Below are 24,335 nucleotides of genomic sequence, written 5' to 3' on the forward strand. Positions count from 1 at the left end.
TCGAGGCAGTAGGAGCTGCTCGCTAATAGGCCCATGGCAGAGGGGATGGACCTTAGCTCAGCTATGCCGTGGATCCAAGCCTGAAGCAGAATGCTTCATTTCTTCTGTTTGTGGGTTTGCTTATTCTGGATGAATAGAATCTCTCTGTGGAGCACGGATATGTGGGAGGTATGTGCCTTTTTGTCTCCAGGCAATAACAACATTGCTTCTGGAATTGTCTTTTTGGCCTGATTTTTCACCTTGGCTGACTATCTGTGTAAGGGAAGGCATAGTCTGAGATTGAATTATACTACTGAAATGTTACTGATGTGTTAAACTGGTGTGAAATCAGACTCTGGATACTCATGTCAGCTCTCTGGGAATAAGCAAGGAGCTGAATTGCTTCCATCCAACAGAATCAGTCACTGCTTGCAAATCTGGTACCTTGACAGAGATTTCAGCAGAGACTATCTTCAGGTGAGATTCCAGGTGAGGTACATGAATCTCTACTAGTGAACCAAAACCACAAGTCTGTTGCATCAGCTTTTATCTACTGTGGTTAAAATGGAATTTAGTCTCTGGGGTTATTACTGTCACTCAGTATTAAAGGTCTAATTAATGCTGTTGATTCTTTATTATTGGTTTAGAATCCATTTTTTATTTCCCACTTCATGGATGTTAGTGATGTGAAAACAAAGGCTTTAATTAATTGAATGACTTAACTTTTCCAATATACATCAGGCCAGCTCTTTTCTGCATATGTATCCAGAAGGACAGAATAAAAGTGACATATGGTAAAAGGAAACAGAATGTCTAAGCTCAGGTCATTAAAGTGGTAATAATAAAGGCTTTGCTAAATGGAAAATACCACCAAGTCTACTCCAAACAGTCTTGATCCACAGTCAATTCATTTTTATTGTTTATAGTGTTAATTATTTTGGGGAGGGAAGAAGTTTATATCAATTAAATTCATAGCATGGCTGTTAAATTGTAAATAACTAAAACTGCTGAAGCTTTTCCTCTAATAAAATTGTAATTGGCTTTTTAAAGTAACTGCATTAATAAATTTCCCTTTTCCTCCTCCTCACACTTAACAGAGCAGAGATCCTTAGCTGCCATAAGTCAGTGTCGTTCTTTTAGTCCTGTGAAGTTCTCTAGCCTACACCAGCTGGGAATCTGGCCCAAAGCAGGGCTGGGACAAGAGAAGAGAAACGTCACCGCCAAGGTATTCACATATTGGATGGTTTCTCTGGCTGAAGTCAGTGCACTGTTTCTTTTAGAGGAGCAGGACAGGGCATTGCAATTATTTGTACTCACTGAGATGGTTCATACACAGTGATAGAAAGTTGGAGTAAAAAATATGGCTCCATTTTGCAGCTGCAGCTGGTTCCATGTTAAACTGGCTTTGTTAGCAAACAGGGCCAACGGGAAGTGTAATGCCTGCTTCTCCTCAGGATGTGTCAGTACCAGCACACTGCTGGTTGGAGCAACTTCTGATCCACAGTGCACCTGATGCCAGCAGTGTGGCTGCAAAATGTGGCAGACCCCCATGACCCATCCCATTTTAGTCCCATGGTTTGAATGTCCATAACTACACATTTGAATGGTCTGGGCACCTCTTGTGGAAGGAGCCTCCAAAGAATGACTACTTTTCTAAATGATTATATGAAGGATTAAGCCAGTCTTAGGCAGTGTTTGTGGTGAAGCAAAGAGATTAAGGGAGGTCTTCCATATTTTGAATATCCTGTCCTCTCTTTCATAGCAATCTTACACTATTCTGATGTTTTATTTTTATTCTCTGTGCCATTTCTGATAGCAGTCATGCCTAGAGAACATTTCTTTCTTAAATGACCTTAGATGTAGTAATTCTTTTGTGAACCAGAGTGATGCAGGATTCTCTGCTTCTTACTGTCAATATATTTCTAGGATTTGGCTGTGAAGTGTCTTTCTCTGTGGTTAATGTACTTCCAGGCCACTTCATCTACAGAATCTGCATTAAATATTAAGGCTTGTACATGTAACCTTTACAGTTTTACATGTTTACAGAAGATTTTGGACGTGAAAATACACATTTCCAAATTCAGTGATCCCATTTTGTTGTGTTTCTACCTGCAAATGCCACATACCTTTTCAGTCTTACAGCAGGTGTGGGATATTCTGGCAGCAGTATTCCCTGGCAGAAGCCCCAGGGTGGAGCACAGTCCTGGCACTTGACTCTGGTTTCGGGTGCTGGGTTGTGCAAGTGCATCACCCTGTTCCCCCACAGGATATAGGGCAGGGCTCTCCCTCGTACTGCCAGCAGAACCTCCCCTCCCTGTCTTGGGCAAGGCAGCCACCCAAATATGTCACACATAGACACAGTTGCAGCTGCAGTCACCTGGCTGTCCACAGAGAGCTGTGTCTCCCATTGCAGATGTGGGAGTGTGTGGACACACCAGAAATCAGCCTTTACATGTCAGCTTGCAAGGAACCTGCTCTGGTGTCTAATTATTCCCAGTCTGCGGGGCGGCTGATCCCCTGTAAATAGCACTTAGTCTAGTCTCAACCTGTTAAAAGTGGATGACGATTAACATTTATTTTTTTTTCCCCAAGTATTTCATTTTGACAGCACTATAAACAAAAGCACTTCTGTGCATCTTTCTTTGCTGAATTATTTATTTGAATGTAGATATGAATCATCGTTATTGCGGAATACAGTGCAGTCAGGTCCTAGTACTAAAACATCCGTGCTAATTAGCTGGAAATAAAATTGTCAAAAATACTTGATTCTAATTAGGGTCTTTTTAATGTTTATACACTGTGGACTTGATCTTCCTCTCAATGTCTGTGTAAATTTGGAATGCTTTCTTTTCCTTTAGTATGGTATTCATGCAAATAAGATGATAACTTTATGGCACGTTCTAATGGTTATTATATGTTGATAGCTAAATGAGAAAGCAGTCCAAAATTTATATTGTTTGATTAAGTAAAATCAGTCCACGTGCTTTCTGCTGCATATCTAAAGTGTAGAAATATTATCAGCTGTGAAATCCCAGAACTGTAGATCTGGCCATATTCTGAAAAATATCCACATACTCTTACCTATTTTACATACAAATATATATTTATAATTAACTGACTCCTTTTTGTAGCTGAAATTGTTCAATTTGTATGGCAAAAGTATTAGAGCTGATCTACACAATAAGAATACCATGTCATAACTTTTAAAAGTTATCAAGCTTTTTTATAAACCCCACATAGTTCATTTTGCCATTATCTTTCTTTTTGCAATCAGCTTGTTTTTTCTTAAGTGAAGCTCATCTACCTCTTGATGCAATTCCTCACTTGTTCCCTACCCATTTTCCCAATTTTCCTGTTCATCAGAATACCCAATCCCAGTATTGCCTCTGCTTTGTACTTCTTCACAAGAGGTTTCTAGAATAACCTTTTGATGGGTGGGCCCACAACTTTCATTTAACCAGATGTGAAATGAGTTTGGATTTAGTATTTTCCTCTATGTTTTCACAATTGAGGCAAAGTTTAGATCTGTATCTGAACCTTGCTGAACTTTGAAATAGGTCACATCTAATGAACATCTCATCCTTGATAGGCAGGATTTTTTGAGTCCTGAGTTGACTCTCACTGTTTCCTGGTGATCAGCCTGGGACAACTGAGGCATTTCTTCACTTCCCTCAGTCCATATTTACATCCTGTAGGCTGTTCTCTGTAAGGTCCATGCCATCTACTTTAGAAATGTAAAGACAGGAAAAAAAGTATATTCTTTTGTTTTTCTGAAATGAAAGTGAATATAAACCATAAATTCTTTTTGTTAAGAGTTAAATTCAAATGCAGTTGTGCCAAAATAACATTGTTTCAGGCTGTTAAGCTATTTATTTTTGCAGCTACTTAAGTAGAAGCTAAAGTAGAAAACATTTTTTAAGGCAAATAATTGACATGTTTTTCTGCTTTATAAATTGCTTAAGGGGGGTCTTATGATTTTATTCATAGATTTATAAATTTGTTATTACTGTTTGGATAATTCTGTGGCTAATCCTTGAGCTGCTAAATAGTTTATAAACTATTTACTTTTTATTTTGAGAATTTTTGATTTAGAATTCAGAGGCTATCTGTAGCTGGCTCCCTGTGCTCCTGACTAGCTCTGGGCTCTTGCTTTTTCATGGTTTGTAGGATGGGTGTCAGGATCATTAAGAGCAATTGCAGTAGTAAAGAAATAAAAGTGGCTTTAACTTGTTTGGTTTAGCAACAGGGTATATTAGGTTTCTGGTATGACCATCTGAATCTTGCTGCCTGGGAGTATTCTCTAATGCCTTGAACCAGGTCTGAACTGATTCCAGATCAGGGTGAATTACCTCAGATATTGACTCAGGGATTTGCTCAACCCAGGATCTCAGAGGTCAGGAAAGAATAGAAACTGCTCTTCTGTTTAGCTGAGAATTAAATTAAAGAGGTCTTCTAAATAAGTGGATCATTTATTTTTCTGCATAGGACCTGAATTAATTGCCAGATTAAACTGTTTCCCTGTGTCAGCATCCCTTGCTGTCCCAAGTTCTGCTAAATGGAGGCTTGAGCAGGTTCTGTTGAGCTGCAGCCCCATTAGCACAATCTGGAGAGGCCATGTAGGGCCCTCACAGATGTACAGTGACACATACATTTGTGTTTGATGAAATATGACCCAATAAATGGGGAGATCGCATTTATCACCTGTCTGAGGAGGCTGAGTAGGAAACAGGAGATGCTTAGGAAAGGGCTGTTCAGTATGCTTTAGGTTGTATCTCATTTCATTCCAGAAACTTCAACTCAGTCAATTCTGCTGCATTTAAGATGACTGTAATGAGGGATGTAATGTCTCTATGAATTACCTGAAAATCTTTTAAAAGCTCTGTCACTATTCTTTCCCTTGAGATTAAAGATGAATCTTGGGTATTTGCCATCTAGGAATCTATCTAATTACCTGAGGTTATACATCGGTCAGTTAGAGATATTTTATGAAGGACAAGGGTGTTATTCCAGTGTTTATAAAGTCAGAAATTAGGCACATCATTTCCCTGCAGATTGGTCTGGGGAGACAAAGCTAGGAAATTCCTATCAGGAAACTCCTATTTCATGAGAAGATCCATCTCCTCAAGTAGGTCATCACCTCACCTGTGGGGCTTGGCTGCACAAGAACCTCAGACTGGGCAGGAGACGAGGCTCAAAGGCTGTATTGCTGCATCTCAGAGAGCTGGAGGCAGTTGGCAGTTCACATATCCAAAGGTATTTCCTCTCATTACAAAGCAAAATTCCATTTCTAAGGGACATTTCTAGACCTGAGTAAAAAGTGTAAGGATGCTATCAGCCCTTCTCTTCCCTTCACTATTGCAGCAGCTTTGCAGCCCCATTAGTTTCATCATTTTCCTTTCCCAGGCTGCACTGAGCTCTACTCCCTGACCAGCTCCCACTTTCAGGCCATTTTAATTAGCAAAATATAGTTGCTCATATGGAGCAAGTAGTTTTGTCATTCTTTGAAGATCTGTGCTCCTCATTTGGCTTGCCTCATTGACATTTCTCCTTGGCCAGTTCTTCTGGGTTTTTGTTATGGTACAGACTGGAGGGAAAGGGTCTTGATTCTCCAAAAGCAAGGTTGTGGCTTGTGTTTGCAGGCTTGAGTGGGTTATTGCACCCATCCTCCTTACCTTCCTGCTGGAGATGGCTAAATGAGATGTGTCCCCTCACTAATTGCTGCAGTGTGCAATCAGGCTTCATTGATATGCTGGGCTTTAGAGTAGTTTGCTATAATTTTCAAATGCAATGGGATGGCTTAGTGTGCTTTATCCTAAAAGAACACATCTAGAAAGTATTTTCAAATACTTTCAAGAAATATTATGACACTTTATTGACAGGGCAACTCCATCTAGAAGCAACAGAAAAAAAAAAACTTCAAAGAGAGGGATTACTTGACTTTGAAAGAAGAGTAAAAAGAACATGCTTTGCCATGATTTCATGACACATCTTTGACCTGAAACTAATGAATAAAAAGTTATTAAGGCCATGGATTTTGATGCTTTTTTTACTATATCATTGGACCATGATAATAATGATGTTAATTCTAAGTACATATGTATTCTGCAAAAAGTGATTTATAAAACATTGGGAAAATTGGCAGTTGTTTGATGGTTTCTGCTAAGTAATACTTTATATCATGATTCCATGAGTAGTTTTCCACTCACTAATAGAGTCATAGATATATCAAATATATCTATATCTATATATATCTATATATCAAATAACAGATAGTCGGAGAGAACTCTGACTGTCACACCTTGGGGTCTGACTTTTGATAGCTCCACTCTTCATTTCCAACTAAGGAGTTCCTGTTGTTTACCCTTTCTCAAAGATATTGAAGTGGACTGGAAACAGGCTGAGGATGGGCACTGAGGAGTCCCTCCTTGTATAGCTTCTCCTCACCTGCCATGATGAGGTGAAAGTGCAGCTGCTACCAGCTCATCTCTGTGCTTTTAGTCCCCCACAAATGACACCTGTAACATGTTAGGCTGCTGGGAAAATATTACAGCCAAAGTTCAGTTCCAAGAGCTATCTCTTAGTTTATTAAAGTATGCTAAATTTGTTTTTGGGGTTTTGTTCATTTGTTTGTTTGTTTTTTTGTGTACCTCCTCACTGGCAGAGCATGAGTTAAGGAAAAAATGTCCTTTACTTAAACACAACTTAGCAAAGACCCAAAGCATCGGTATATTATCAACATGATTCTCAATCCAAATCCAAAACACAGCTTTGTAACAGCTACTGAGAAGTAATTAACTCCATCCCACCTGGAACCAGGGCAGTGTTACAGCAAAACAGAATTTGCATTGCTTTATTAGAAAGCATTGGACTATTCCCATTAAATGTACTGTACTAGGGATTTTACTGTTAACTGTGCATTGACACAGTGTCTTGTGTGAGTGATCCAAATTTTAATGGTTTTATACTCTCCGTCAACATGATGTATCATAATTGCTTTTTTGGACGAGTTACAAGCTGAGCGTAAATATTTAGTATTAATGAATTCAGGTTTATTATGTATAAGTGTATCTGCAGTGCAGCAAATATGCATCCATCCATGAAGAATCTTACTATGCTCAGGGCAGGACTTCTCCCATTCTTCCTCATCTTCCTCTTCCTGTTTATCTGGCTTGTGGAAAACAAAATAACTTGTTTTTCTGCAGTTGTTACTGATCCCCTCAGCCTTGGCACTTTACTGTTTACTGTGTTTACTGGCACCATGTTTACTGGACACACTCTTGCATTTCTGTGTGTCATGTGTGTCATGTCTTTTGTTGTGAACAGATTGTCCAAATACTCAAATCTGTTCACAGGTTGCTGGCCAAGGGCTATATCATATTGACAACATGAGGTATTTAATTTTATCTTTTTTTTTTATTTATATTGTATTTTACAGACTTACTTCATCTGCTAGTGTGCTGGGAACTTTGGACAGCAAGGTGGGAAATAATGAGATGGCAGTTGTGGATAAGCCAAGAACATATTTTGCTTTGCTTTCCAGGTCTGTGGCCTCACTGCAAACCCCTTTTGTACTCTCAGGCCAAAGACTTGGTCTTCTCCTGAGAAACTGCCATTGTCATTTGTGTCAAAAGAGAGTGTATTGGAGGGGCCTTCACAGCATCAAAAGTTCCTTCCTGAGTTGGCATGTGGTGCCTCCCTCTCTGAGGGCTCTGAAGTTGTGTTCAGACCAGTGTTTCTGTGTATTTCAGAGGTGAAACCCTAAGCATAAGGAGAAGAGGTGTGACAAAGGGTGGCTCTGGGTCTGAGATTGCAGCTTGGAAATCATGGGATGTGAATTCAGGTTTTGGCTCAACTGTTTGCTCTGCATCATCTGCCAACTCTTAAAATGGGGCAGCAGCAGCTATCCCAGAGGAAATGATCAGGAGGGGCCAAGGTAGTGGAAGTCTGTGAGACTATATAATTGTACAAGACAGCTGCCCATAGCTGGATCCTGTGTTCTCAGTGGGGTTTCTGAAGTCCTTGCCCTCCTGCTGACCTGCAGCTCCATTTGTGGGCTTCGTTTTGCTTTGTCAAAACTAGTTTTGTAGGGTAGATTCTGCTTTCCCCTGTGCACCTCATGCCCTCCTTTCCCCTTGTCCCTAGATTAAAAGCAAGTGGTGTAAAATGTCAGAGCCAGCATAGAGCTGCTGACAGCTCTGCTGGTGCTCAGCATTTGCACAGAAGTTCCCTCAGTGTCTGACATGGAGTGCACAGGGTGACTGGTGGTTCTGCAGTAGCAGGGGGCATGCAGAAAGGAGGAGAAAGAGCTGTGAAAAGATGAGGCTAAAATCAAAGGCTGAGAGAAATGACAAAGAGAGCAGTGGATGTTTCTCTCCAAGAACTCTTCATGAATCCTTAGGTTTCCTGCTGCCTTCCCACATTTTATAAACGGCCTGAACAGATGACAGTTTATATATATAAACCTAACGAGAGGCTGCTAGTCTTCTGTGAAATTAGTTGGATACCTAGTGATAAGCTAATATTTAGTAGCAGTTTTCCCTCTCATGACAGTATGAGTCCTAAATATCTAGTTTTATTTGGTGTCTTTTGTAATAAGGCAGATGATATTCTCATTAAGGCATGACTGGGCTAGAGCCAGGCTCCCTCTGCTCAGGCTGGCTGGTCTGACAAGATGCTTCTGGGCTGTTATAGCTCTTGTGGAGACCAGAGCCTTGCAGGGGCTGGCTGTGATGGTGCTGCCTGCTGGATATATGTACACTGGTCCTGCCTCAGAAAATGAGAAAAAATCAATGCAGGGGAACAGGAAAGAGGCTTTTGAGACCACCTTGTTCCAGTAGGAGTGGCTGGCCAGTGGTTTAGTCTGCATGTCTCAATCTGGAGCCTCTTCTAGCCTGTGGCTTTAGAGTTTTCCAGGGTTCTGCAGTAGTCTATGATTGCTCTGTGTCTGAGCTGACCTGGCTGGTGGTTAATCATTTACACACAGACTTGCCCAGAAAGTGGTAGGCATTTTCAGAGAGCAGGATAACTACTTCTCTAATGCCAGCAATAAAATTGCCATTTATATTAAAAAGCCCAGAGTGCTTAAAATTGAGTTGGAAGTAATAGATGAGGCATTGCTTAATTTTATCTAGCACTTTCAATATCACAGGCAATTTTTGCTGCTGTTTTTAATAATAAATTGGAGAAAATGAGCATGCTGTAAACCTTTTAGCTATGATTAAACTCTGAAAGTTTCTTGGTTTTTTTTTTTGTTTTTTGTTTCTTTTTCTTTAAATTAAGTCTTAGCAATTAAATTATTTTAAAATAAAGTGGAGACAAGTAATAAAGCCTGTTCTGAATGGTTTAGAGGCCCAGACGATACCTGATGGAGGGCCTTTCTCATATAATATATTGTAATTTGCTTAACATCGCTAGTATATTATAGCCATAACTGCAGTGCAGTAAGAACTCCACAGACATTCTGTGGGGAACTCAGCCCTAAAACTGCATATAAACATTTTGTGCTACTGGAGCTTGCTGTAGGTTCAACTCACTGACCCACTCAGTGGTTTTATTAGCAATTTAAACTAAAAACACCTGTTTGGAAATTTTCAAGCTATTTTGGAGAATTCCAAAGTGGGTTTCCACTGGGAAGGTGTCATCTGAACAAGATTGCATTGCTAATTGCCATATATCCCTCTCATATGTCTTACAAAGGAATACCTTAAATTGTTTTGCCCATTGACCTCCTAGTCACTTTAAGCCCCAGTGGAGGCATGCTTCTTTGAGGGTCTAGAATTACTTCTTTTTGTTTAGCTTTCCAAGTATAAAGTGAAAACTCCCTTTGCCTTAATACAACTAAACACAGTCTATCAAATACATCACTGCAAGTTCACCTTAATGATCTGAGCTTTTAGACTCACTCAGCCTGAAAATAAATTGAAACGTACTAGAGTTGAGTTCTTGCACGAACATTTTCTACCACAGGAGTTCTAATGAGCAGGTAGCAGACAGACTGGGCAAGGATCTGAATAATAATAAAACACATTAGGGATGGAAGCTAGGAAAATGACAGAAAGTGCAGCAAAACAAAAAGGAACAGCAATGGTCATTATTCTCAAAGGATACCGATGGAATTATTAAACCACATATCAGAACATTGTCATTGGAAACAGCACTAGCTGAGACTGAAGCTGTCTGCATGAGATTGTGTGAGTGGTACATGTGTGTATAACTGTCTCTAAAGGAAGTTTTGGGGGGCTTGAATCTCAAGAACTTTGTTTTTTTGGGTGATTTAGGCTCTTTTGACTCTCAGTTACCTTGCACTTTGCAGTTAAAAAGCAGGACAGAGACTTGTCTGGCTCATGCTGTTCCTGGCTGCGAGAAGCACAGGGCACAGAGTGCCCCTCTCCAGGGAGAGGTCTGTCCAGTCTGAGACGTGTGTCCAGCCATTCATGTGCACTGTAGTCACTGAGTGACTTGACTCGGGAGGAAAAAAGCTGACCTTTGATTACTTCCATCAAAACCAGAGCAGTTTGTTTATACTCCTCTCTGGCTCTGTAGTCCTGACAAAGCACAGTGGGACACATCTGAGCCTGGCTTTGACAAAGGATGTGAGGATGTCTATGGAAATGGGACAGAAGGGGCTGGGGAGTCCTCCTCAGGTTTCTCAATTCTGTAGTGATTCCTTTCAAACTTAATACATAATTATTTGAGTCTCTGGTTTCAAAAACAAAATGCAACCAATTTTCTCAGCTTAGATTTTTTTTCCCGCTAGTCTGCAACTTTATCAGTTTTGTGACTTTGCAATCAGACTCATCCCAGCTGAAATAGCTTCAGTTCATATTCTCACAACCAATGTAAACCTTTTGTGGAAGTAATATTGATGTCTTTTTAAAAGGGATCTTTTGATGTTCTCATTGTACATCAGTACTAATACAGGAATCCAGCCTTTAATTTCCTGTCTGTATTTCTATTTAACTTAATAATTTAAAAAAAAATATTAATCCATAGACTTTCTTTTTTTTTCTTTTCAGTTCATTAGACAAATTTAATGTTTATGTCATGAGAGTGAAAAATGTAGGGAAATAGTTAATTTCTAGTTGTTATGTTGCTTCTGGTGGATATATATAACAGACTTAGGAATGCATCTGACTTTCCCTTTTCTGCTATGCACTACTCAATCCTGCTGAAAGTGAGGAATAAAATCAGTGCTGTTCGTTTTCCTATAATTTGAAGCAATCCATTTTCTCCTACCCTGAAATTCAGAATATTTCCCAATCCCACTGTGTTCAGAACATGAAGGAAACACTCATCATTTCAGTCCTAAAAAAGAAAATTCAAATGTGGCTTTAACATGTCTCTGCTGGTGTGGGTTTCCTCTGACACACACTGATTGCCTGTCATATTCTTTAAATCAGATCTACAGATCTGCATGCTCCATACTACCCCTTCTAAAAAGGGATCTAATTGTTTCTGTATGCAGCTTGAAGGGCAGTAAACACAGATTAGTAAATATATGCATAAATAACTCCAATGTATTATGAAAGTTTATACTTTGTATTTATTTTTAGCTGCATTTTATTTGCATTTCAAGGATTATAGATGCTAGCATCTAGGAGACGACCCAATTTTGTCACTCTCACAGGAGGGAATCTCTCCTTTGGAGATATTTCTTTCCTTGACATTATACTTTTGTGAGCCCTCTTGAAGCTGTTCTGGGTCTTGAATCAAAGCTATCCTAATTTTACGGGATACACCTATGAAATAGCCCTTTTGTAGTATCTGAGAGTGGATTAAAGGTGTCAGCTTGGATCACTCACAAATATCTGTGAAACTCCATAGTTTTGACTTCCCAAGTTTTTTTCTAGTGTCCTACAACCATAGATTGCATTTAATTTTCCATTCCAGACTCCAATAGCAGGACTATGAAAACCCTAGGCTCTCATTTTAAGTGTGTTGTGTATATAGGGCAAAACTTGAAAATATGACAACAGGTAACTATTAACTGAAAACCCACCATGGGAAATATGCTGATTTTACCCTTTACCTCCACAAAATTTCTAGAAGACACTTTAGAGCTGCATAATGTAATTGTGCTGCATATGTCTTCTCTTACTTCTAATCACCTACTTTTGTTATAAAGCAGTGTATCCACTGCTTAAATAACTAGGTGTTGCTAGCTCTTACTTAAAAATTGTTATCTTTCACTTCCTACTGAGGTAAAAACGAAATAGAGATTCCAGAGACCAGAATAATGAGCTGGTCATCACCAGGAACATTAACATTTCTGTGTGCCATTCTAAGTAGGGTACAAAATCATTTCACATGCAAATTCACAGAAGTGTGTATGCAAAGTCCAGTAAGGTTCATCCTTCCTAGCACTGAGAACATGGTTTAGTGGTGAACATGGTGGCAGTGCTGGATTGATGGCTGGATTTGATGGTCTTAAAAATATTTTCCAACTTTAATGATTCAGTGATTCTATTCCTTAAATCTCATCAGCCCATCACTTTATTTATTAAGTGGGTGACAGTGCCTATTAAAAGGTATGCTGTCATGAGCTCTCTGTAGGACTTTAAAGTCTGCTGTTCCAATCCTATACATAATGACTCAAAGTGTTTGAATTGAGGCTGCTCTGGTTTAAGATTTTTATCCCAAGACCATCTTGAAGGAAGTTTTCTGTCTTAGCATCTCAAAATTAAAAACTCCTGGGTAGCTGGTGCAGTAAGGACAGAGCTCCTGTGTTCTGTGTGGGCACTGGGCCACAGGGCAGGGAAAGGGATATATTCTGGAGCAGAGAACAGCATTTTCTTGGGTTTAAAAATACATAAAAAATTTAAAAGCATAGCTGAATTGCTCTTCTGAGGGACAGGGACATCCCCTGTATGCAGCTTGGTGTGCAGACAACTGATTTGGACTTCAGTGCTTGGAGCTCACATACAAATTGTCTCTGAAGTTCTTCCCCTTTCAGTTTTTTAAAGTAGGCTGCTGCCTGCAATGTAGCTTTGGGAGAGGGAAATCCAGTTCATATTATGTCAGAGTTATTGTTCCTAGATAGAAGACTTTTCAAAGGGGTTTAAGCAGCCTGGAAATGTTCATGCACTACAATTTATTACCAGCAGATTTTCAGATTTTAACAATAATTCTTAGAGCAAAGGAAAGCAACAACACATTATTTTTGGTTTGTCATCTTTACATAAAATTAGGTCCAGATGTTGTGTGACCCTGGTGGCCACAGCTCACGACCTCAGCGCACACACAGCATTATTTCTTCAAGCTGAGACACTTCAGATGTGACACTCAATAAATGACAGTTCTGAAGAGTTGCCTGAGGAATAAAGGGAATTTACATACTTTCAGTATGAACAGTACAGCTGATAACCTCTCATGCAGGGGACTAAAACAGTACATTCCCCACTTAATTTACCACTGCACCATTAAATGCAGGTTACAAGGGTGTTTGCTCTTTGTTTTAATGTTTTAGCTCTCTAACAAATCCTCACATGGACTTTCACAGCTTGGAAAACAAGCTGTTGCTTTAGCAAAATTCCATTTCATTGCAGATTTATAGGTTGTAGTGATGACCCTTTGGGTAGTGTAAGTACAAGTCCCTAAAGGAGCATTTAAGTACCATCTTCCTTCACTGTCAGAGCATGTTGGACATAGTTTTTGCTCAAAAATTTGGCAAAAAGCTACTCTTGCAGGAAAAAAAAAAAAAAAAGCACAACACAGCAGTGCCCAAAATTATCTGATCATCCCCATTTGCAAAAGTAATTCTGAGAGTGATGAAAATCAGCATGTGCTGATTTCTGGCAGCTTCGGAAGTTTATTGGCAGCTTTTATTGTAGCCAATTGTCTCTGGTGTTAAATTCCTGTATACATAAAGACCTTTTAGTAGTCTGCTGGAGTTCCTGGGTCTGGGCCATTAGATCTGTGCATGGATACAGAGGAGAAAAGAGTTTAGTGCTTTGCATTTGTACAGTTCACCTTGATTTCCAAAGGGAATGCATGGAGATGCAATGAATATGTTGGAAGACCTCAGTGTGGAAAGGGTTCAGGGTCTTGCTGGGTACATGCCTGAGTGGGGAATGATGTACATTTGCTGGCTGGCATCTTTCAGTGCCCTGACTCAAATCACTAGGTTCTGACCACCTATATGCCCACTACACTTGCTTTCCACATGCTCTGACGTGCAATATTAAATTAACTGTGTTTCTGAAAATAAAATGTCCTTTTTAATTTATTTTCCTGAACAAATAAGTAGCTTCTGACAACTCTGGCTATGAAACTGACATCCATCAAGACAAGGAAAGAGATTTTTATATTATTATTTCTAAAATTAGATGTGAAGCACATTAATATTCTGTTATGGTGATAATGATCACTTTGTTACACATAGAAAAGTGACATAAGCAGGGAGATCTTCGCAAGAACTTTGTATCTTAGCGAACAAACCTCTCCAGGCTCTGAAAATAAGAGCTGTTGATACTGATGTACAGGATTTCATGTAGCTTTATTTAGCAGATTGCGAGTGTTCAGGGAGGAAGGAGGGAGGGACACCAATGTACACATCTGTGGAGTGCTTTCCTTTCCTGTTTTCTGTGTTTATTACACCAGTCAAAAATATTTCACTTAGTTTTTAAAGTCTGTTTCATTTTGCAAAACAGAGATACTCGCTGCTGTCCGCTTAAAATACAGAGTGGTGATTGACAAAAGTGCTGAAACCTTTCCTTCAGACATCCAAAGAAACAGAGAGTTGGTGATACCTAATAGCACAAGGGAAGTAATTCTAGCTGTAAAGTCAAGGTGATGGGCTGGGGCAGGGCTCTTCCAGGTAAAAAAGGATTTCCTGGTGAAGACTTCTATGCGTTCCAGAATTTATGACAGCAAAGAGATGTATCCAGCAGAATATTTATGTAGTTAGGCTGGGTAACTGCAGTAAAGTGGTTGGGTTTTTTTGTTTGTTTCCTGGGCAAGGACTAGTCCAGCACCCAGAGTCCCTATAAGTGGGGAAAATACCCAAATAGGCCTTGCAGTGTTTGTAAAAACTTGAGCTGTGCATTCCCCTAAAATGAAAATTTTAATATACAGCTTGTAGGTTAAATTTGATTTAGTCCTATTTAAATTGATAATATGCAGATGTTTTTTTGGAACTATCAACTGACCCTTAATGTCAATGAAAGCAGTGCCTAAAATTGCACCCAAGATATTTGGATAAATGCCTGATCAAGAGAATGTAAACTCCCAAATTCTGTTGTGTGCTGAGATGTCTGGAAGCAAAATCGCCCTTTGTGAATATGACAGGTCTGGAGTGGTGAGCTGCCACAAGACAGGCTGCTGCAAAAAACTGTTCCTCTGGTGGAACCTGCATCCCTGTCATATCCCTACTGTAACTGTGCTACTGACACCTTCTCCCAGTATGCCAGGAAGTGCCTCTCCCCTTCTTTAGAAAGGCATTTAGAAAAGAAAATGAAGAGGCAGATCAGCTCAGGGAATGTATTTTGAACTGCAAATCGTGAATGACGATACTACCAGAAGAATAATGTGAATAACTAGACCTTCAGGTCACTAGTTGTGTAAAAAATAATCTGTATGTTTTGCTATGGATCATGCTAAAGTGTGGTTTGCCAGGAGTTTTTCCTCCAAACTGAGATGCTCTTTCTGTTCACTGCCACTCAGGATTGAAGAGTACTTTCAGAGTCCTTTCTATTTGGAACTGGATACCATAGGAAGCATTTATTTAAAAACATAATTTCCTTGTCAATCCAATTTGAGTTTGGATTTTTTAAAAAAGTAGTGTCATGTTTGTTTGAGGGACTGAGAAGAGCATCTGTACAATCAGTGTTTGAAATAAGCCTGAATTTGGAAAGGCTAGACCTAGTGTAGCATTTCAGGCCACACAGAGCACTTGGTTTATAGGTCTCTGTCTTAGAGTTTCAGCACATTTCATTAATTTCTTCAGATTTTTACAGCTTCTGATCCACAAAAATGTTTTTTTTAACTCTGTACGGATTTCTCTTTTCCATTGAAGCTTTGAGTCAAAACTGAAGGAACATTTTCTTACAGAAATGCCCAAGGATTATTTTGTATGTTAATTTATTCCCATATCTCATTGAAATATTTACTTAGCCACAGTTGCTCAGGCAGAGTGGAGTCTGCGCCATGTGGTTTTCCAGTGAATGTGATAAAAACACAGCCTTGGTCGAGCTCCACCTGTTTTTGACAGGATGCAAAGCCCCACTCCATTAATGTGAACATGCATTTGCTCTCAGCTTAAAGATTGCATATGCTCAGTGTCTAATTCTAGGTGACTCTGAGCATATGAGCTTTCATTTGCTGGCTTTTAGCTGTGCATCCCCCAAAGCAAAATTAAAAATAACTGTATCCATATAACAGCAGGGCACTTTTCACTGCAGCCTCTTAAGTGTTGTGTATTCACAACCTGCAGATGTTGCCATCAGTTGGTCACCAGGCACACGTGGGCTGCAGCACTGGAGTTGCTGTAGCCCAGGTACAGCAGTGAGAGCTGGTCCTTCTGAGGAGAGCAGGATCAGGCCTTTGTGGATGTTCAGCCCAATCCAGGCATCCTTAGTCCCTGCTTTAAAAGACAATCTGCTATAAATAGAAGCAGTGCCCATGGAAAATAGAACTGGTACCTGCACTTCTGTTCAGACTCATGAAACAAATTTGTTGAGTTCTCTGTGGATCAGAAAGGTCCCTACTCAGTTACTCCTTTCCAAGCTGTCTAGCTTATCTTAGATTTGTTAAAAAAATAGCAAACAAAGTTTTTAATTAACCAGCATTTCTCATAAAGTGATAAAGTGCTTTGGGTTTGTTTTGATTTTGCTTTTTGCTTTTTTTTTCCCCAAAACTCCAACTCTTGCTAGCATTTTCAGTGTTTTGCATTCTAAAAGTAGTTCACTGCAGAACATACCAGATCACCATTTGAAATCAGATTTTCTGACATCGTATGGAAAACCTGCAGTCTTGGTTAGTTTTGCTTTTATTATCCATTGTGCTCTGCAGAGGGATTCCAGCTGTCTCCTGGTTGCTCCCCAGGGATTCAGTTAATCTTACAGTGCATCCACAACATGTGGTATGGCAGTTCAGTTTCTTCTGGAGAATCTTCTGTGAGTCCTGTTGGGGATGGTAGACCCTCAAGAGGAGCACAAAGGGCTTAAAGAAATAACCCAGTGTCAAAATGGGCAGGGGATTCACATCTGCAAGTGGTGCTGCTTACCAGAGATTCATGAGGCACAAGCAATTTCCACAAAGCTTCCTGGGTGTTTCAGTGCAATAATGCAGGAGCTCAAAGCAGGATTGTCAGCCCATTGCATATCTTCAGGATCAAACCCTGGGCCTGTGGGTTTGACAGGTGGGATAAAAGAATAAATTTTATTTTGTAGCGCTAATGTATTCTGTATATCCTGAGAGGCCTGACTTCTTAAGCAGCACCTGATCTCCTACCTCAAAAGCAGAGGCATATGGTAGAGGGAAGAAGTCAGATGTGCATAGACACATTGGCTGCTCATTTTAGGCAGTCCTCCAGGTGCACAAAATGGCTCTAAATCTAACCTTTGTCACGACTCTTTTATGCTTTAGCCTGTATCTAAAGAGATGGTAGCATCACCCTCTGGGTCTTGATTTAAGATCATGGTGAGTCTTTTGGAGTACTTCAGAAAAGTAATGCAGAAAAAAAAAGTGAGTATGTTCTTTGGAAATAAAAAGGGAAATCTGTGAAGTGTTATTAAAAAATAGAGACAATTGTGTGTAATCTGCATGTTTAATTTTGTGATAAAAATAGTATAGATTTGTGTAAAACCATACCTACAGTGTAGTTCCTGTATCCATGATTGTGATCCTGTCCTTATTTCTTCAGCATTACATTTCATGGTCTGTTGAAATCATGTTTAGGGGGATAAAAATAGTATATCTTCTGTTGTTTTGGCATCCAACCTCTAATTTACAAATATAATTTATGCTAATCTTGAAAGTGCTTCTCAGATACAAAGTAAAATGTGTCATCCTTAGTATATGTGTGTATAATTTATTCTGATGGGGAATAGACATTTCAAAGCCATTTCAGCCCTTCATATGCAGAACATTTGATATGAGCAGGGCAGCTGGATGTTCACTGCTGTAAGAGCAAGGAAATGGTTAAAACAGCAGTAGCTACTCTCTTAACCCAGAAAACATAAATGCACCATGGGATAAACTGCTGTTTGCACAGTCAAGCCAGCTTGCATAAAATCCTTGAGTTAGGTATTTTTATTCCTTTTGTTTTGCTGGTGATTAGTCATTTCTACAGAAAGTTCTTCCTACGTTATCAGTTAATTTTTCAGTGACTTTTCTTCTGTGACTCAGATGGTTTCCCTGGTGGATTAGAAGCGTGTCATGAGGGGTTAGCTCTGCGTGGGCTTGCAGCTCCCCAGAGGGAAGTAGCCTGGCCATCCATGTGCTTCACTTGCTCTGTAATTCATAGTTCTCCCCACTTCCACAGAGGAGCCTACAGACTCCCAGCTCAGTTTCTGCCAGCCAATGAACCAGTATCTGTGATGGATCCTCTTCAAGCACAAGAGGAGCGAGCTCTTGTGCTCTTGAAATGGTTTCCCTTTGCTACCTGGAATTTCAACACTTAGAAGGATGGTGATCTTCTGTGGTCCCTGGCTGGAATGTATCACAGCAAAGAAATGGTAAAATACCTTCAAAAATGCCACATCCCCAACAGAGCACATTCCCCTTCCTCCTGCTTTGGAGGTCGAATCTCATAGTCAGGTGTAGCTCCCTTTTTGAACTTGTGTCTAAAAAGCAGAAAACCCCATGTAAAGCAGCACAGGAAGAAAAAGAAAACCATACAAGGATGAGGAGAACAACAAAGTGGTTCTTAGTGCCTGAGGGATGAAAATAATCCAGTGTAAATTTAAACTGATAGGAGAATTTTTGCATGAAAACCAAGAAAAAGAGTAGATAGATGAGTGGAAAGAAAATGCATCTCCAGGGTATTCTGACTTTATGGCCTCAGTCCAAGATTTCTACTCCTTACAGTTGCACTGAGGAATTTAATATTCTATTTTGTTTTAGTTAAACAGTGACACCAGGTAAAACAAAAGTTTTCTTGCAATTATTAATTTGTTTTCCAGGAATTAATTCCGTTTCTGTCTAGACCAAATAATGAAACTGCACAGCAAATTAAAATTGTTCTTTGCAATATTAAATAGGAACAATGCAAACTAAAAAGACCACACTGATTGATGCAGACATTCTCTGGATACTTTCTGTTTGCCATGTATTTTTCTTCAATGTGATGAAAATTTATTTGTCTTCGTTTTCTAACTTAACAGCTTAAAAATACATTCACAGTCAACAGGAATGTTATGATTCATGGCAAAGCAAGGTGGACACAACCTTTACCGTGATGTTTTCATTTAGAGTACTTTCTGTGTTCATTTTTAATGTTTAATCTTCTTTTGTAACTTTCACTCTTGTGATGTGTAATGAAATGAATACTATAAAAGACTTTCTCCTCTGTAGTTCTTCAAAGATGTTCTTCCATTATTCTGTGCCGTAGCTACATCAACATTCCAGTATCTGCTGGGTAGAAAAGAGCAGGCAGAGCACCAGAAGTGAGCTGTGAAGTGTCCAGTGCTGCCAGGACCACAGCCTACGTGCCAGCAGGCTGACACTGGAAGGCTAGTGTGGTTTAATGCCAGCCCAGTTCTGACCTCAAAAAACTCAGCTGACACACAAAACCTGTATGGAGATATAATGAGACTCATTGGATCCATCAGTCAGATCTCTTGTTCATATTTTAGAAATGAAAGCTGAAATCTGCTGTTACTGGTTTAAGACAGAATTTGTTGTAATGATTTAATTCCATCACTGTGTGGAAGAGGGAGAGAGATGGGATCCTGCTTCCCTTGCAGCGCACCTGAGGAGAGAACATGTAACCAGGTAGCACCTGATGGTCTGCACTGGCCTGGTTAGCGGGGTTTGGAGAAGGCCTGCAACATGGTTCTGGGAGGAGAGATGGTTTACAGCAAGGTAAAGGTGTCTGACACCAGCCTTGGCATTGCCCTTTTCTCCACCCAGAGAGTGGCAGTGTCACTGGACCTGGGCAAACCCTGCAATGCATTTTCAGCACAAAGTCAGCTTTGATGTGTTTAACGTGAGCCATTATACAATTAATTTTGTTGTTGTATAATCATGGCTCTCTTTGCAGACAAATGTCTTGCATTTTTAATGGTTATTTAATGCTGTACATAATTCTTTGTCAGAGAAGCATTTGATCCTGGCCAAGTTCAAACTGAAACTTCCCAGAGGAGTAATCGAAATCTGCTTTTCCATATATGTTAATAAACTATGCAGCAGCTCACATAATACAGTTTTGAAATGAGATAGAACTCATTATCAGTACAATGAAGAGCACAGAGTCTTACCTGTCAGAAATAATGGAGTGAGACCTACACAGTTGCTTTCTCTCTCACTGTCTCTGTAGTCATTGCTGCACAGCAAGTTGTGTGTAAATCTTTGTCAGCTTGTTGTGCTGCAGAGGGACACACACTAGCCCCAGCCAATTCCTGTGGCTGTGAGCAGGAGGAGTATCTAAATAAATCCTTTCATTCTGTCTGGGTTCATGATGTAACAACAACACCGTGCACTGCACAAGTCCAAAAGGACCTTCAGGATGCTGCTGCCTGAGCACAGGGAATGCCATGTTTGAAATCTGCTATCCTGCTTTTGAACTTGTGCTCTGGGTGTGAGTCTGGAGTTATTCCTTTCTCTTTACACACAGGAGATTTTGGTCTGCTGAGGTGTGAACTTGGCACCCACTGTGTGTTGTGCTGGTGTGAACTGGTCAGACTTAGCTGGGAAGCACCTGCTGCCCTATACTGGGAATTGCTACCAATGTAAGGAACAAGCCTAAGCCTTTTGTGATCCTGGTCAAAGACCAGGGCCCAGGACCAAAGATTAGAGCCTAGTCTTCTTCAGCTCAGTGCTTAACCAGCATCTGAGTGTTGGCTCCTACATTCAAAGGCAAAGAGATTCTCTTTAAATGTGGCCAAAAATGGTAAAATGGTGCCCTGCTGTTTTTGCCTGGTAGCTGAGCAGAGGATATAGGAAAGTAAGACCAGATCTATTCCAGCTGTGATGCTGAACAGCATCAGGTTCTGTTCCCACCTGTACCCACAAACTCTCTCTGACATGGCTATAGGCTCTTTGTTCTGGAGAAAATGTAGGAAGCAGGTGAGGGTTTCATCTATGTTGAAATTTGGTAAAAAATGAAAAAATTAAGAGTTGGAATTAGGAATAAATAAGGAGAGGAAGGAAAATGAAGGATTATAGTGGATGGTTCAAACACCTTCAGGCACCAGTGAAGTAAATGCAATTTATTTAGTAAATGTAATTAAATAGTGAAACTGTTAAGAATCGTAACATTGGAGACATGGCAAACCAAAATTTTCTTTGCTAAACATGATTATCCAATGGACTTAAGGAAGGAAGCAGACTCCCCACCTGCATTCTTCAGCATGTTTGGATAGTAATCTTTAAATAATATGACAGGCTCTTTCTGTAGTCCAGTGTCAGAGGATTATACTATTTTCAGAACAATTTACAGAAGATTAGTAGAGGGATAGTTAATCATTCAAACTAGCTACAGGTTTTTAGAAATATTCAAATTAATGAGTTCCACCTTTTGATCTTTCTGGCTGCAAATCCCTTTGGAATTGATGCCAATTAGGATTTAGTAACATCTTGGTTACTAAATGTTGCATGAACATGGACCAGTGTGTGCATATTTTTGGCCTGCTTGTGTGCACACATTTACATATGTGGGTAGGTGTCAGTGCCCCTGGAAAACAGCACATGGTCAGTTAGACCTGTTGGGTTGTCAACCAGTTTTGAAAGTGAACATCTCCACTTGGAGAGGAAATGGAATAAAAAAGCAGGGAGAGTAATGAGCAAACAAAAGTTCTGCTTTATCATGCACAAAGCTGTGTATTGCTCATTGCCAGTCTGATGCTTTTAGGACAATTAGATACAGCTTGTGTTTTACCTATAGTGCAGATGGGGACAGTATCAGGAAATGAGGTGACCTTGCTTACTTTTCACATTTTTGAGAAATTTTCTCATCTTTTAAAAAAGGAAATGTGTTCCAGCACCAAATAAACTGCACCAGCCCAAGGCAACATGAAGAAAGAAACTTCCAGAGAAGCATACTGACCCAGCTTATAGCTTCACTCTGTGTGTAGGGGAAACAGGAGCTAATTAGAGCTTTCTGATACTTCACAGTTCTTGTACTGACATTTCTATGTGCCCACAGTGGTACCATTTCAAACCTCCTTGCAAAGAGGCCCACGTTGACCTGTGTGTGTTGCTGAGTTTCTTTGCATAGTCACTGACTTGCCTGAATTGAAATGTGCTGTTGGTTTGCAGTATAAACACCAGTAAGAGCTGTTTTTTCAGAACTGATAAGCATGAGTGGAACAGGAATAATGTCAAGTACTCAGTCATGCCACCCACAGAAAAATGCAGTGTTTGGTATGGTAGCATTTGTTTTAACTGAACTTTCCTTCTTCTTTACCTGTTTTTCTGAATGGCTGGAGGTTGTTTTCGTCCTGGTGTCCCACAGTCCATGGCATTTTCATCTCCTACACTTGTAATTTACTGTCTGAAGCTGCTTGTGTTGCAGATTTATGTGGATTTGATGTGATGTGGAATTACATCACCAATTAATTTTTAAAAACATTTCTTCTTTACCATCCTTTACTCTCAAGGGAAAAGATTGATTTGACATCATGAGCCTTGTTTCCCAAGCTACATGAGCATCTGTAGTCAAAAATGAGTGTCAGGGAGTGTGGATCAATACACCATGTTGTATTTCTAAAGTGTTATTCTTTGCCCTACTCACAGTCTCCTGTTTTCCTGAAAACTCAGTTCTGACTTTAAATTTTTGAAATTTGTTCTGTAGAAAATTTCTAGTTGCTATGAATACTATGAAACCTGACAAAAGCTTTTCTTGATTTCTTCTTGTAAAATTCTCAGATACCCTGCATAGCAGTGTATGTATCTATGTCTGAGCTGTTGGCAGCTTATGTTGAAAAATAGCCTTTTCTAGTAGTCATCTTCTTTTCAGAGAAGAGCATTGCTTGTTTTTAAATTCAAAAACATGATCTGCTTGTCACAGGCAGAACTGAGACCCTGGTCCCAGGTGCAGTTCAGGCAAAGGAGGACATTTTACTTATATTTGTATTTTCTCTTACAGCATAGGCGGAGAAGTAGCAAGAGGAAATGAAGGCAGCTACGTGGGGAAACATTTCCGCATGGGATTTATGACAATGCCTGCTCCTCAGGACAGACTGCCACACCCCTGCTCCAGTGGCTTCACTGTCAGATCCCAGTCTCTTCATTCAGTTGGAGGAACCGATGATGAAAGCAGCAGCTCTCGAAAGCAGCCACCTCCGAAACCGAAGCGAGACCCCAACACCAAACTGAGCACCTCGTCTGAAACAGTCAACACTGGAACAACAAGCAAAAGTGGGAAACTACCGGACAGGACTGAAGGTAAACACTGTAATTCTTTGGGAAAAAAAAGGGTTGTTGAACCAGTCTTAAGATTATCTTGTTGCATTTAAGAATTACCTGTATGTTTCCCTATTTGTGTAACAGTGCCAGCAGTACCCTAGACCACTCATGTCTAAATGTTGGACCAATTATCCAGCTCTTCTGGATAGTTTTGCTTTTCACATTTGTCACAGAACTGCACCACTTATATGGTCTGGATGTATACTGGAGGATGAGCTGAATTTATTCAAAGTGAAGGAGAAAAGAGATTGCTGTCAGTTGGAATGTAGGCCAATGTTATCTGCCCACCAGCCAAGGACCACTGACCATATCATTAGCATGGTGCAAACCACAGCTCTGGAAAAGGTTCTCCTCAACAAAGGAGTGAAGAACAGAAATTAATCAAAAGAATGCTGCATGGCCCTAAAACTCTACAGCAAGGAAATATCATCCAACAGTAAAAATTTTACCCAGGATGATTTAATGGACTGCCCAAAACTTCTGTTTGTGTCTGAGTCTACATTTTCTCTTCCCATTCCACCTAGTTACATTTCATCCAGTGCAGCATTCAGAAGAGAATTAACAAATGGTTTTAGTAAGGATATTGTTTCTTTACTCTGCACTGCTAAATATGAGCTAACATTGTAGGGATCATCTCCTTCCTTTATTCCATGCTGTAAACACATTCTGTGCAGCAGCAGGACCAGATCTCTCCTGGGAGAGGTCAGGATGACTCTGCTTCACAGTGTGAACTGTAGGAAGGACCCATAAGGACAAATGGTTTTGATTAGTGCTGGTGATTCCCGCTGCTG

The 24,335-nt window shown here is 40.0% G+C and overlaps 1 protein-coding gene across 3 annotated transcripts in view; it reads left to right on the top strand.

Annotated features, from left to right (window-relative positions):
• Window positions 1-24,335, top strand: part of NYAP2 (neuronal tyrosine-phosphorylated phosphoinositide-3-kinase adaptor 2) — a 132,698-nt gene that overhangs the window by 36,869 nt on the left and 71,494 nt on the right. For 2 of the 3 annotated variants that reach the window (XM_023933213.2, XM_023933214.2), the window contains exon 4: window positions 23,225-23,523. In XM_023933213.2, the coding sequence (XP_023788981.2) occupies window positions 23,225-23,523 (299 nt within the window). Of the gene's footprint in view, window positions 1-2; window positions 169-23,224; window positions 23,524-24,335 lie in introns of those variants that run through there. The other variant, XM_023933216.2, reaches the window with a different exon arrangement.

Source organism: Cyanistes caeruleus, chromosome 10, assembly GCF_971803275.1.
Source record: "Cyanistes caeruleus chromosome 10, bCyaCae1.hap1.1, whole genome shotgun sequence".
NCBI classification, from domain to species: domain Eukaryota; kingdom Metazoa; phylum Chordata; class Aves; order Passeriformes; family Paridae; genus Cyanistes; species Cyanistes caeruleus.